Source organism: Schistocerca gregaria, chromosome 8, assembly GCF_023897955.1.
Source record: "Schistocerca gregaria isolate iqSchGreg1 chromosome 8, iqSchGreg1.2, whole genome shotgun sequence".
In the NCBI taxonomy this organism is placed as follows: Eukaryota; Metazoa; Arthropoda; class Insecta; order Orthoptera; family Acrididae; genus Schistocerca; species Schistocerca gregaria.
In genome coordinates this window covers 105,630,646-105,643,281 of record NC_064927.1, presented here as the reverse complement: position 1 = coordinate 105,643,281, position 12,636 = coordinate 105,630,646, and the positions used below count along the sequence as shown (strand labels likewise).

The 12,636-nt window shown below is 50.4% G+C and overlaps 1 protein-coding gene across 1 annotated transcript; it reads right to left on the bottom strand.

Annotated features, from left to right (window-relative positions):
- Window positions 1–579: 579 nt before the first annotated feature.
- Window positions 580–11,251, bottom strand: LOC126285062 (uncharacterized). The gene is made up of 5 exons (XM_049984384.1): window positions 11,176–11,251; window positions 6,092–6,735; window positions 5,809–5,920; window positions 2,105–2,293; window positions 580–1,181 (listed from the first exon to the last, which is right to left on the bottom strand). The coding sequence occupies exons 1-5, from the start codon at window positions 11,249–11,251 to the stop codon at window positions 580–582; spliced, it is 1,623 nt and encodes a 540-aa protein (XP_049840341.1).
- Window positions 11,252–12,636: the final 1,385 nt, after the last annotated feature.

Genomic DNA, 12,636 nt, shown 5'->3' with positions numbered 1-12,636 from the left:
TGCCCTGTGCTTAGCGTTCAGGTCCCCTCCTGCTATTGTGTTGTGACTACCGTTCAGAAGACCGTCGAGGTCGTGGGGAAATAGTCTTGTGTGTGGCGGATGGTATATTGCCACCAGGTGTGTGGGGCGATTGTTGAGAACAACTTCTACTGCTGTTGCCTCCATGTTAATGAGTCTTGGTACAGGTACCTGGCGATGGCATATGCGCCGTTTTATTAGGATATCTGTGCCGCCGCCTTGTCTGTTAGGACAGTCTGTCCTAATAAGCTGGTAGTTGCGGACCTGAAAGATATCTTCTGGGGTTAGATGTGTGTCCTTGGAACTACATCAGTGCCATGGTCATCGAAGAACGTCTCAAGTTCAAGCCTGTCATGATAGATGCAATCTGCATTCCAGATGGCGATGGTAATATGCTGCTTCTCATCTTCATTTGCCATTGGAGAGCAGTGGTAAGATGTTAGTGGCGAGTATTGTGATTGTAGTGAGTAGGTCTGGGGCTGTTGCTATTTTGGTGAGCAGCTGGGTTATGCCTTCAAGGAAGGCAGGTGAAATGATGGATTTTATGAATGTCCAAATCTTTCAGAGGAACTGGAGTGGCTGTTCCTGTTCGACCTGGACGGAACTTCCTTGCGCAGTGGTCTGGCCACTGATGATGTTGGTGGTGTTGTTGGTATCTGCTGCTGCAGATGTGGCTTGGGCAGTCTCAGTGGGTGTGGCTTTGGCTGGAATGACCCTTGGTGGTTGCACATCTGTGGCCTTTGATGATGGAGGCAGTGGTGTTTTCTCGGCCCTTTCTGTTTCAGGTTGGGTTGGGGTGGGAAGGGGTGATGTTTGTGGGGGGGAGACAACCTGTGGGGGTGGAGTTCTTTTTGTGGACAGAGTTGCCTGCTGGGGTTGGGCAGGGTTGGGAGAGCTTGTTGTTTCTGCTCTAGTTGGTGTTGGGGATGGTGGGGGGTTTACTTCCTCCATGGGTGGTGCTGGAGGTGGGTTGTAGTTCCTCAGTGGCGCCCTAGGAGGTGGTTCCTGCCTTTTGGGAGCTGATTCTCGCTGGCGCTTCCACGCCTGGATGATCTTCAAACTTCCTGGGCAGCCCCTGAAGGAGGCTGGATGGTTGCCCCCTACAGTTGGCACATATGGCCGGTTCTTCCCTCTTCTTTGTGCAGACGCCAGAGAGGTGCTGTCTTGCACATTTTACGCACTTGGGGGTGAGTTTGACATGGGGCAAACCAATGTGAAATCTCTGATACAGATAGCATTGTGTGGGCCCGTTCGGTTTTTGGTATAATTCTGTAGTCACTTTCATGTGTTTCTGCTTTAAATATATTTCTTGCCTCCGCCGTGTTTAGTAGATTGACCTGGAAATGGCCGTTTTTCTTCTTGGCGCTGACACTATGTTTCCAGAGTCATTTATTTCTGTTTGCGGCTTAGACATTTGAAATACGTCCTGTACCGGAAAGCCCTTCTCGATGAGTGCATTCTTGACGTCCTCTGGTCCAGTACGCCGTCAGTCTTCTAACGACGACCTTCAGCGTACTCTTCGGGTCGTTGTCGTAAGTAAAGAATTCCAGATTACGTTTTCGGAATTCTTGTTTGAGTTACTGGAAATCCTCTGGGTTTGTGGCCTGATAGTACCACGTACAAGGGCGATAGCAGTGTCTAAGGGCACCCGTTAGTTTCCCTTAGATTTATCCTATCAGGGTCGTGTACCCTTTTGTCTCAAACAGAGTTATGGGGGGAACCCTTCGTCCTCTGGTTGTTGATTTCTGTTATGCGTGGGGCCTCCTTGCGTCTGGGGAATTACAGAACTTGCTCTGTCTTGTCGCCTGTCGCCGGCCTCTGACGTCATCTGGGTGGCATTTGGCGCTGGTGTTGCGCTTTCTGCGTTCGCACTGACATCTATTGTTGGTTTTTGGGGGGCGGGATTTCCCTTCCCGTGCCCTGGTATTGTTGTGGCAGCTCAGGATTTAACTTTTCTGCTCTTTCGAGGTGTTTTGAGTTTGCTTCTGTTGCGCCAGGTGGCATGTGCATTTGATTTTCCTCCGCAATCGCAGGAGCTGCCCAGATTTTTCGTGCATTTGAAGCGGCCTCCCGCTTCGCTGCAGACGTCCCTCGCCCACTGATGAAATAGAGCTGGTGGCGCTGTCGCTGACAAGGTTGTCAGAGTCCGAACTAGCGATGGAAGATGGTAATGGGGGTGGATGGTCCATGGATGAAGAATGAGATGACGATGTCTTGAGCAGCCGCACCACCACTATCACCACCACCACTGCAATCTTGACGGGACTTTCGTCCACTGAAATATTGAAGGATCGCTCTGAACCTGCCTTCAGAATGAATATTAGGTTTGAAATGGCGTTTTTATCTGACTAGGACGATAGAAATAGAAAAATGGAGTGATCAAAATATCAGCAGAGACCCAACTGTGGTGAGACCGTCAATTGGGACGATACCGGCGCTGAAGTATCAGCGTCGGATGAGGGTAAGGGACGTCTCAAACAGCACGACAAAGAACTGTGAAGTGGTGATGAGGAGAGTTTTGGAGGAAGGCAAGGGTGTTCGTGGCGCAAAGTCGGATTTGTTGTACAAGCGGCGGAATGTGGAGAAGACGGCAGATGTCATGGTTGGAGACGTAACGCGGAGCATTTAGTATGATCCGGAGTGATTTGCTCTGTACCACCTGGGCCTGGAGCACATGAGTGTCGGCAGCTAGGCCTCAAGGTTCGCAGCCGTATAGCAGGAGTGACAAGACGCAGGACGTCCAGATGAACAGCTTCGATTGGATCGAAAGGCTGGGGCCCTTCAACAACGGGAAGAGTTTGTGTAACATTCCATATGCTTTGTGACAGAGACCATCAACGTGGGGTTTCCACGTGAGGCAGGTGTCAAAGGTGAGGCCAAGATAGGTGACTGTCTGGGGCCATGGAATGCGATGACCTTCAAGTTCCATCCGGCGAGCCGGCGGACTCTGTTTGTGTGTAAAAAGGATGGCCTGTGTCTTATCTGCATTGATTTTTATCTTCCATTTGTTGCTCCATTGGGTGATCTGTTCAAGGTGAGCAATGAACAGGAGGTTGCGGTGTGAGTGAGGTGCAGACAGCGGTGTCATCTGCATAGAGGGCCAGTTGGTTGGAGACACGGGATGGGATGTCGTTGGTGTATACAGCGTACAGAACTGGGGACAGGAGAGACCCCTGGGGCACACCCGCTTCCACGGCCCGGATCGAACTATTGCTTCGGCCTTGTGTAACGTAAAATGATCGCCCAGTTAAACAGCGTCGTAGGATGTGGATGATGTGGAGAGGGCAACCATAATTGGTAAGCTTATTAAGGAAGCCCTCATGCCACACCCGATCAAAGGTCTTTTCGATGTCAAGTAAAACCATGCCTGTACTTTGACGCTCCATCTGCGCCCTGCAGATGGTGGTGTCGTGGAGGCGGATCAGCTGGTGGACCGTGCCATGGCCAGCCCGAAACCCAAACTGTTGGGGAATGAGGATGGAATGAGCATCGAGGAAGGATTGAAAGTGGGAAAGGATAATGCGTTCTAGGATCTTGCCGAGGAAGTTGAGTAGTGAAATGGGAGTTTCGGGAGGGCGATGACATGGGCCAGCTTCCAAACAGTAGGGAAGTAATTGTAGGAAAGGCAGCTATTGTAGATATTAACCAGTTAGGTAAGTGCAGCTGGAGAGAGGTGGTGAAGAAGGGCCTTACTGGATGGAATGCTACTGATGTAATTCGCCACTACTGGGAGAGTGACCGGTGGAAAGGTGGTGTCAGTACGACGGCGAAGGAGCTGACGGACCTGACGATGGACGCGGGTTTCGTGGGCGTCAGCCTCGTCGTCGTTGACGTCGTTGAGGCGAAATTGCCGCTCAAGACTGTGTGCGAGGGCATCCGCCTTGTCCTGAGTCGAGTAGACCAAGCCTTCGGGACCGTGGAGGGGCTGAGGAGGAGGGGGAGTGGATGTGGTCTCCTTGACTATACGCCACAGTCGGTCGGGACGGTTTGCGGCCTCGCAAAGGCGTTGGTTCCATGCCTGATCATGGACCTCTTGTAGACGTACCCGAAGCTCTTGAGCCAATGACTGCCAGATTCGCTTGTCAATTGGGTCTCGGAGGCATTGCCACCGGCGACGAAATCGACGTTTGGTGCGAATTAGTTCCTGGATGTCTGGTGGAAGGTCCAGGCGACGGGGTGGCTGGAGGACTCATCGGGAAGAGGTGCAGTAGCATTCGGTGAGGATTTTAGCAAACCGGACCGCCGACGGATCGATGCGGGTAATAGGTGGAAGCTCGAGGACATGGAGGTCTACGAGCTGTTTGTAGCGCTCCCAGTCTGTGTTGATCACATAAGCCGGATGGAGCTGGTCCTGAGGGCGAGCGTCTAGGAATTCGAGGACCACCGGATTGTGATCAGAATCAGGTTCTGAGACCACAGAAATCTGGTGGACGCACGGGATATCCAGAGCCAAGAAGATATCTAGAATGTCAGGACGGTAGAGAGCTGTTTTGTGAAAGTGCGTGGGAGAATCCATAGCAACGACACGGATAGCAGCATTGAGTTCGAGATATTGGAACAGCCGACGTCCATTAGCATTAGTGGAACGGCATCCCCCATGTCCCATGCTTGGAGTTTAAGTCCCCCCCCCCCCACTAGGACCTTCGGGCCCAGGTGTATGAGGACATCCAAGTCAGCCGGGAGTATAGTGCGAGCAGGGGAGTTGTAGGCTACAGCAAGAGTCAAGGATTGTCCATATAGCTGTATGTCAATCGCCGTAGCCTCCAGGTGTTCTACGTGCGGAATTTGTCGAAGTCGGTGCGTAAGGCACTGCTTGACTAAGACAAGAGTACCGCCATGTGGCCGATCCGTGCGGTCGGATCCATATACATAATAGTTGGGGACAGTAAACTGTTGATGTGGCTTCAAGTGTGTCTCGGAAATAAGGGCTCTGTGGATCCCCCTATCATCGAGAAGCCCTCAAGAGAGTGACGTTGGCGAAGAACACCATCGGCGTTCCAACTGACAGTACGACAAGGGCGATGTAGCTTAGGGTCCATCGCAGAAGTAGGAGATGAAAGCTGACAGAATTACCATGAGTTTACTGAAAGGATCGGAAGCTGAATTGAGTTGGTGGATAGTGGAACGGACAATAGAAATGATTTTGTGAATGTTGAACTGCTGTAACAAGGCAACAAGATGAGAAAGATGGTTTGAAAAGGGGAAGGAGAAGGTAGGGGGCGGGGGTGCAGAAGGCTCTGGGGAAGGGTTTACAGTTCCCGAAGCAGAGTGGGAAGCTGTCGTCGGGCACGAAGCAGGACGACGCGGTGGCGAAGGCCCCGAGCCAGTAGCAGCAGAAGAAGAAGGTGGTGGAGGGGCACGACGTGCTCGCAGGTGTGGAAAATTTGCAGCATCAGTTGGTGGAGCAGCTGGTGTCGAAAACGCCAAGGCTGCTGAGTGGCAGAACTGCGAGAGTTCGCCAGTGCTTTTTGATATGCAGAAAATTTACGATAGTTGGCTAGGTGAGCCTGTCCACAATTACAACATTTTGGCGGATCCGTGGGCTTTTTTTGACAGTTGGATGAGATGGTCACCGGCACACTTAACGCAACGCGGCAGACGGCCGCAGTTGTGGGAGCCGTGACCAAAATCGCTGACAATTGAAGCATTGCGTCAAGCCAGACCCATTGCGGTAGGATTCAACGTCAACCTTCATGTGCAGGAGGAATTTGACTTCGTAAACGTCGTAAACATTTGGTGTACAATGAAGTGCGACGACGAATAGAGGCCACTTGACATCAGTGAGTTTACCCAGTGCGTCTGGCACCTGCTGGTGCATAACAGTGACAGACTGCACAGTGAAGCCCAGCGCCTCCTTAACGTCAGCGGTAGGGGTGGTGGGCTCGAGGTGCCTGACGACGACCTTCAAAACTTTGAGAGGGTCGAGATCGTATGTATGGTATTGGATGGCACGAGCCTTGAGTTACTCGATCATATATCGATAATCTGACAGATTTTCGAACTCTTAACGGATACTTCCTCGTTTGTATTGACAGGAAAAGGAAACCTTTAGGTGCCCCTTCAGTTCCCTGACCCGATCGAGGTAGTTGATCGTGTCATGTACTATGATAGATGGCACCTTGGGGGCCTTGACAGAAGTAGGAGCAGGCGGATTATCTGAAGAGTCTTTGTCAGCTGGTGTGACATCAGTTAAACCTTCAAACCTATTCGACGTCGGAACTGTGATCTCATAAGCGTCTGCCATGTCGACCAGACTGGAGTCGGTCGCCGAGTGTGTAGCGGAGGCGTCCTGAGGCGGAACAGGGTCCTGACGGTCAGTAGATGGTTTCTTCCTGTCAGGCGCCCTGGATTCCGTTGATTCTGAGTCAGTAAGCGAAGAGGGATGTGCAGGCTTACGAGAAGCATGCGAGTACGGAGCATCCCGCGCCTTCGTTGATAATTTCGTCGACTTACCAACCGTAGCAGGAGCTGCAGTGACAGCGGAGCCGGGTGTACGGGCAGCCAGGACGGCATCGTTGTCACCGTTAGGTTTCTCGCCAGAGCCTGGCCCCACGCTACTCGGCCGCGGGTCACCGGGCAGTGCCACGGGCCCTGGGCCAGATATTTCCCTGATCTCGGAGGAACCCAGCTCAAATCTGTCCTGCAGCGTCTGATCGATCGCCTGATTGATATTTTCTTGAGTAAACTGGATTGTTGGATCCGACAGCCGACGGTGAACTGAGCGAGAGGAAGGCAGACATGATTGTGACGAGTATGACAGCAACTCAGCACAAGACATAATATTTTTGCCAATCAAAGGAAATACGCCTCGAGAACCGGCAGAGGAAGAGGCCATCTTGGCCTTTGACTCCGCCCCGAACGACGAAATCAACGCGCGTGACGACCAACAGCAACGCAGAAAATTAACGCCTCGACTAAACGACGACGGGGAACAACGTATAAAACGAACGTCCGACTAACGCCGAATAAACAGAAACGCGCGGAAAACACACTGCACTAACGCATAACACCAGCAAGCGCTCCGCTCAAGTCAGCGTCACCCCACACAGTGGCAACCGACGGACGGACGGAGTGAGTATCATGTCGGGCCAGTTGGACTTGCCCGTTAGCGTTTGAAGGGCCAGTGGACTTCGCCATTTTGCCTTCTGTCATGAGCTAGGGGGTTTTGACATGTTGGTTTAATTGCACGAGTTATTTGTGTTTGTGCATGTATTGTGTTGTGAATGTGTTATACTCTGTAGTGTCGAGTTATTGTGTTTTTTGGGTGTTTGTAATTGATGTGAAATGGATCAGATCCGAGTGAGGAGATGAGATGACGCGGCGAGTTTTCAGAAGATGTGTAGAATGAGTGTGGTGATGGTTGGCATGTTGGTATCGTTATGGATTGTGTTATTTGAGAAGAACCAGGGCGTGTCTGTAATGATTCTCAGTGCCTTGTTCTGGAGAACCTGAAGTTTTTTGTGGTGACAGTCTGCTGCCATTCCTCAGACCTCACAGCCATATAGTAGAGATGGTAGAACTACCATCTTCCATATTTCAAGCTTAGTGCTAGTGGACAGGCCATTGCCTTTCAGCAGTGGATAAAGGTTGTAGATGCTACCCGAACCTCTATTACACGCATTTGTAATGTGGGAGTTCCACAGCAGTTTGGTGTCTACCGTTAGTCCTAGATATTTCACGTCGTTACACCAGGGAAGGTCCCTAGCATCAATGGATACTTTGCGCTTTGGAGGCCTTCTCCTGGTGGTGAACATGATTGAATTACATTTCTCTGCATTTATTTTGATTTTCCAAATATTACACCACTGTGTGATTAAATCTAGGTGTCTCTGAAGGTGGTGTGTCGCGTAATTTAGGTTCGGGTGGCTTGCATAGACGGCCGTATCGTCCGCAAACAGTGCAAAATGGGTGTTGGGACTTTTCGGTATGTCATTTGTGTACAGGCTGTATGGGAATGGGCCTAACACATATCCTTGGGGGGCGGCTGCTTCTATGTCCTTAAGGCTTCTTTTATTATTCTCTAACAGAACAAAAGATTTTCTACTTTCTAAGAACCAAGCCAGGATTTTTACTAAGTCTATAGGAGAGTCGCATTGGTGGAGCTTGTAAATTAAGCCGTCATGCCATACTCGGTCAAAAGCCTTTTCCACATCTAAGAAGACCGCCGCCTGTGCTGTGCCCTTCGGCCCTTGCCTTACATATCTGCTCGATACTCGGGTGCCTTGGGAAATGGTGCCATGCCCAGCACGAAAGCCAAACTGTTCTGGGATGGTATTATGTTCAGTGAGGAAGGATTTATGTGCCGCTAGGATCAGGCGTTCTAGGATTTTTCCAACGGAGCTGAGGAATGATATAGGGCGGTAATTCTGGGGAATAAGGGATTTTTGTTGGGTTTTCGAAGGGTAATTACTTTAGCTATTTTCTATGAGGATGGGAAATACATCTTCTGGAGGCAGGAGTTACAGATTGCTGTAAGATAGAGGAGTGCTATGGGTGGTAGATTTTTGAGCTGTAGATTGCGTATGTCATCTGGACCAGGGGACTTGGAGTTGCCGAGCTCTTTAATAATCGGACAGTTTGGCATGTGACGGGCATGAAGGAAGTTGGTGACACGCGTCGCAGGATTCTGGGAACCTCCCTCTCCACTCGTTCCTCTTGGGCGTCTGTTTCTACATCTTCGATGTTGTGGATCTTGAACTGAAGTTCCAGAGAGTTGGCCATGGCCTCCACGTTTCCAGGGGGTCGTAGACGAGGCCATTCTCTCCATGTAGTGGCTGGATGCTTCTTCGGGGCTTCTCTTTTCAGCTTTTGACTATTGTCCAGAATTTCTGGGGATTTTTCTCCGTTTCTTATAGGGTGTCTTCCCAGCGAGCACTCCTGTATTCAGCCAGTCGGACTCTCTTTCAAGTTCTTGGGCGAGACTGTTCATTATCCGCCTATCGATTGGATCTCGATACGTCTGCCAGCGCTTTTGTATCCTCCTTTTAGTACTGAGAAGTATTTGGAGTTCATATGGCAGGTCCTGTTGGCCCCTCTCGTTGCGGGTTTTCGTGGTTGAAAGCCAAGGGCATCCTTTCACTATGTTGGTAAATTGTTCGATTGCATTATCAATGCGTCTTCTGCTGGTCATGGGAGGTATCTCATATGTGTGCAGGCCTATCAAGTTAGTGTATTGTTCCCAGTCAGTCTCGTATGTGTAGTACACGTTGCTGCTTGAGACATGTCCGGCACCGGCTAGCTCTAATGTAACAGGATTATGATCGGAGTCGAGCTGGTTTAGGACCGTGGCGTTTTGCGCCCAGGGGAAATTTTTTTATCAAGAAGATGTCAAGTATATCCGGGCGATTCATTTCCCTCCTTGGAAAGTGCGTTGGCTCTTCAGATGCTATTAGAGTTTGTTGTTCTTTCCTTCAAGGTAGTTTTGAAGTGCAGTTCCACTGGCATTGTTCGCCCTACAGCCCCACGATCTGCTTTTTGAGTTCAAGTCTCCACCAATAACGACTCTTTGGCTTAACCCTAAAATTATGTCTAAGTCACCTGGAGGGATACGCCCATCAGGAGGGTTGTAGGCTGAAACTGATACTACATGGTGCTGGCCTATTTTAATTTCTATGGCCGTTGCCTCCACTCTGGTCAGTGGAGGGATTGTGATAAGCCTATGTGGTAGTCTATTTTTAACTAAAACTAGGGTTCTGCCTTTAGGTCGCTTTACTCTATCAGTTCTATACATAATATAGTTCCTAATGAACAAGGACTTCTGTGGGTATAGGTGGGTTTCTGTGACATGGGCCACATCTATACCATAATCTTCTGTGGGTATAGGTGGGTTTCTGTGACATGGGCCACATCTATACCATAATCATCAAGGAAGTATTCGACTGAGTGCTATTGATCGGAGATTCCGTCAGCATTCCAGTTTAATATAGTGATGTGGTCATTGCATCTAGGGTCCATTGATTAAAGTCATGATTCCCTGAGCAATTACCATTATTTTAGACATCGCGTCTGGCGCTTGTGTCAACTTCTCAAGAGTGGTCTTCACGGTATGCATTAAATGAGTCAGGTTGCAGTTCCCAAACAGGCAGAGGATATCTAGGAGTTGCCCGAATACTTCTCCAGAGTTGTTTTGTGTGGGTGAGGATCCTGCAGGGATGTTCCATGCCGGGCGGCGCGACGGTGCTGCTGCGGATGTCCCGACAGGGCGGGTAGAGGAGGGGAGGGGAGTCTTCGAGGGTCTTCCAGCAGGCCTCTGGGTGGTTGGCGGCTGCTGTCGTTACCTCAGGTTTGGAAAATTTTGTGCGTTTATTGCAGGAGCTGGTGCTCTAGGCGTACCTGGTGCTCTAGGCATAGCTGCTGCCTGTTGCCCAGTACTGGCTCTCATTTGTTGGGTCATTGCAACCCAAGTGGGACATCTGAAGTTAGCTGGGTGCGCCCCTTGGCAGTGGACGCACTTTGGTGGAGCCGATTTAGGTTTTTTACAGAGACTATTGAGGTGCTCTCTGCCACATTTGACACAGTGGGGGTTTGCTGTACAGTTTCGGGAGCCATGGTTAAACTGCTGGCACCTGTAATATTGCGTAGGCCCATCCGACTTTTAGTATGATTTGATCCTACATTTGAAGTCGAGTAGGAGTTTGACCTGATAATGGAGTCCCAGTTTGGGGTCCTGGTTAGGGTGACGCAGTACATGGGCATTTTGCCCAGTTCCTGCTTCCCATTTACCTCCTTGACTTTTTTAAACGCTATGACGTTTTGCACGTCATATCCTAACTCCTTGACGGCATCCATGACTTGAATATGCTCCGCCTCTACAACAACTTTGACGGATTTCTTAGGATCTAAGTTGTACGTGTGGTACTGAATTTTCCTTAGATTGAGATTCTCAATAACATATTGGTAGTCAACTAGGTTGTCTACCTGCATTTTAATCGTGTCCTTTCTGTAGGAGCACAGAATTTTACATTTTAGACCTGGCTTCGGTTCTTTGATTAGTTCTAGATATTCCCTGGTCATGTAGCAGACTATGGGGGGCGACCTTAAATTTACGAGAACCCTGTGCTTGTGAGGGGCCTGGCTGGGGAACGTCAGCAGCGTCTCTTGTGAGCGCTTCGAATCTGTTATTGGTAGGGACATTTGCCTCATATTCCATGTCCTCACCGTCCTGTGGTAGCGGAGTTGCAGCAGCTGTTGCTTCCTCCTCCATAGCCTGCCTCTTGGGCTGGCTTGGAGACATTGCGTCTGGTTCGCCTGGTGTACGTTACTGTTTTCGTGTGGTGTTTTGTGTCTACATGTTTAGGCTGTGGTAGCCCTGTGGGCTTGCACAGCGGATTTGGTTAGAAGTCTTCCCAGGGGCAGTTTGCTGAGACGTCGGACAGTTTGGGAAGTCCACCAGTCCACACGCTAAAGAAGTGAGATGCACCTGTTTGTTAACACCGCAGGGTATCTGGGGCAGCGCTGACCCTAAGCTACACAAGCGTGGGACACCGGGCAGCACCACGGGCAGCGCTGACCCTAAGCTACACAAGCGTGGGACACCGGGCAGCACCACGGGCCCTCACTTGGACGAAGCAGAGTGGAGCTCCGCAGCGTGATGTACTGGTGGTATCTACAATGACAAGACACTTTTGCTTGCTAGCAAAGTGCGAACGCTAAGCCAGCCTCGGGCCACGTGCTCGGAAGCAGTGCGGCCGGCCGGGAAATCCTGCGGTGAGCAGACAAAGGCGGAGGCACGTACACGAGCTTCCGTCCTCTGCTGCAGCGAGCGGCTGAAATGGCGGGCACCCGCCGCACCTTTACCAGCTCGCCCTGTTGCGGCTGCCGACCAATGGGGCGCGCGCGCATCGGCCGCCGCACCCGAGCCCATGAAGGACCCCCACCTTGCCTAAATGCGCCAACTGCGAAGGTGATCACCACGCTATGGATGCCAGATGCCCAAAAAGACCCATGGAATCAAAGTCGCCAGAGGAAACAGCACCTGTCAAATGCATCGGTCCACCGATAGAAAACAACCCCAACGAACCGGCAGACGAAAGGTATGTCAAAATAGACGACTTCCTACTAGCAATTACAACAACCCTCATCAATGTCCTGACGGAACGGAAGGTGAAAATCACGGAGGCCATCAAAGAAGTCTCAAAGAAATTTTTCTCCCGCAAAATCAACCCAATCCCAGTCAACAACGCTGTACACTACCACCTCCAAAACCTCAACAAGACAACACGATCCGCACTGCAGGCTGAGCCATCATTGCTCTCCGCTAAGCCCCCAGCACTATCTCCAGTATATCAGGAAATACAAGCCCCATCTCGTACAGTAAACACCAGGAGGGAAAAATCCACCAACCAAACAAAAACACCTGACTCCTAAAACAGAGGGACAAGAAAACCAAGCAGCCACAACCCGAGATTACAAAATGGCGGGTACATCAGTCAAATCGGATAATACTACCACAATTGGCTTCATAAATGTGAACGGTTTCCGCCCTAAGCAACCATTACTCGAACTACTAGTACACAAAGACCAAATCGCCATACTTGGAGTAGCAGAAACCAAGGCCAGTAAATTACCACTAGTAATTAAAGACTACATATGCCACAAGAAAGACGTGCCAAATCAGAC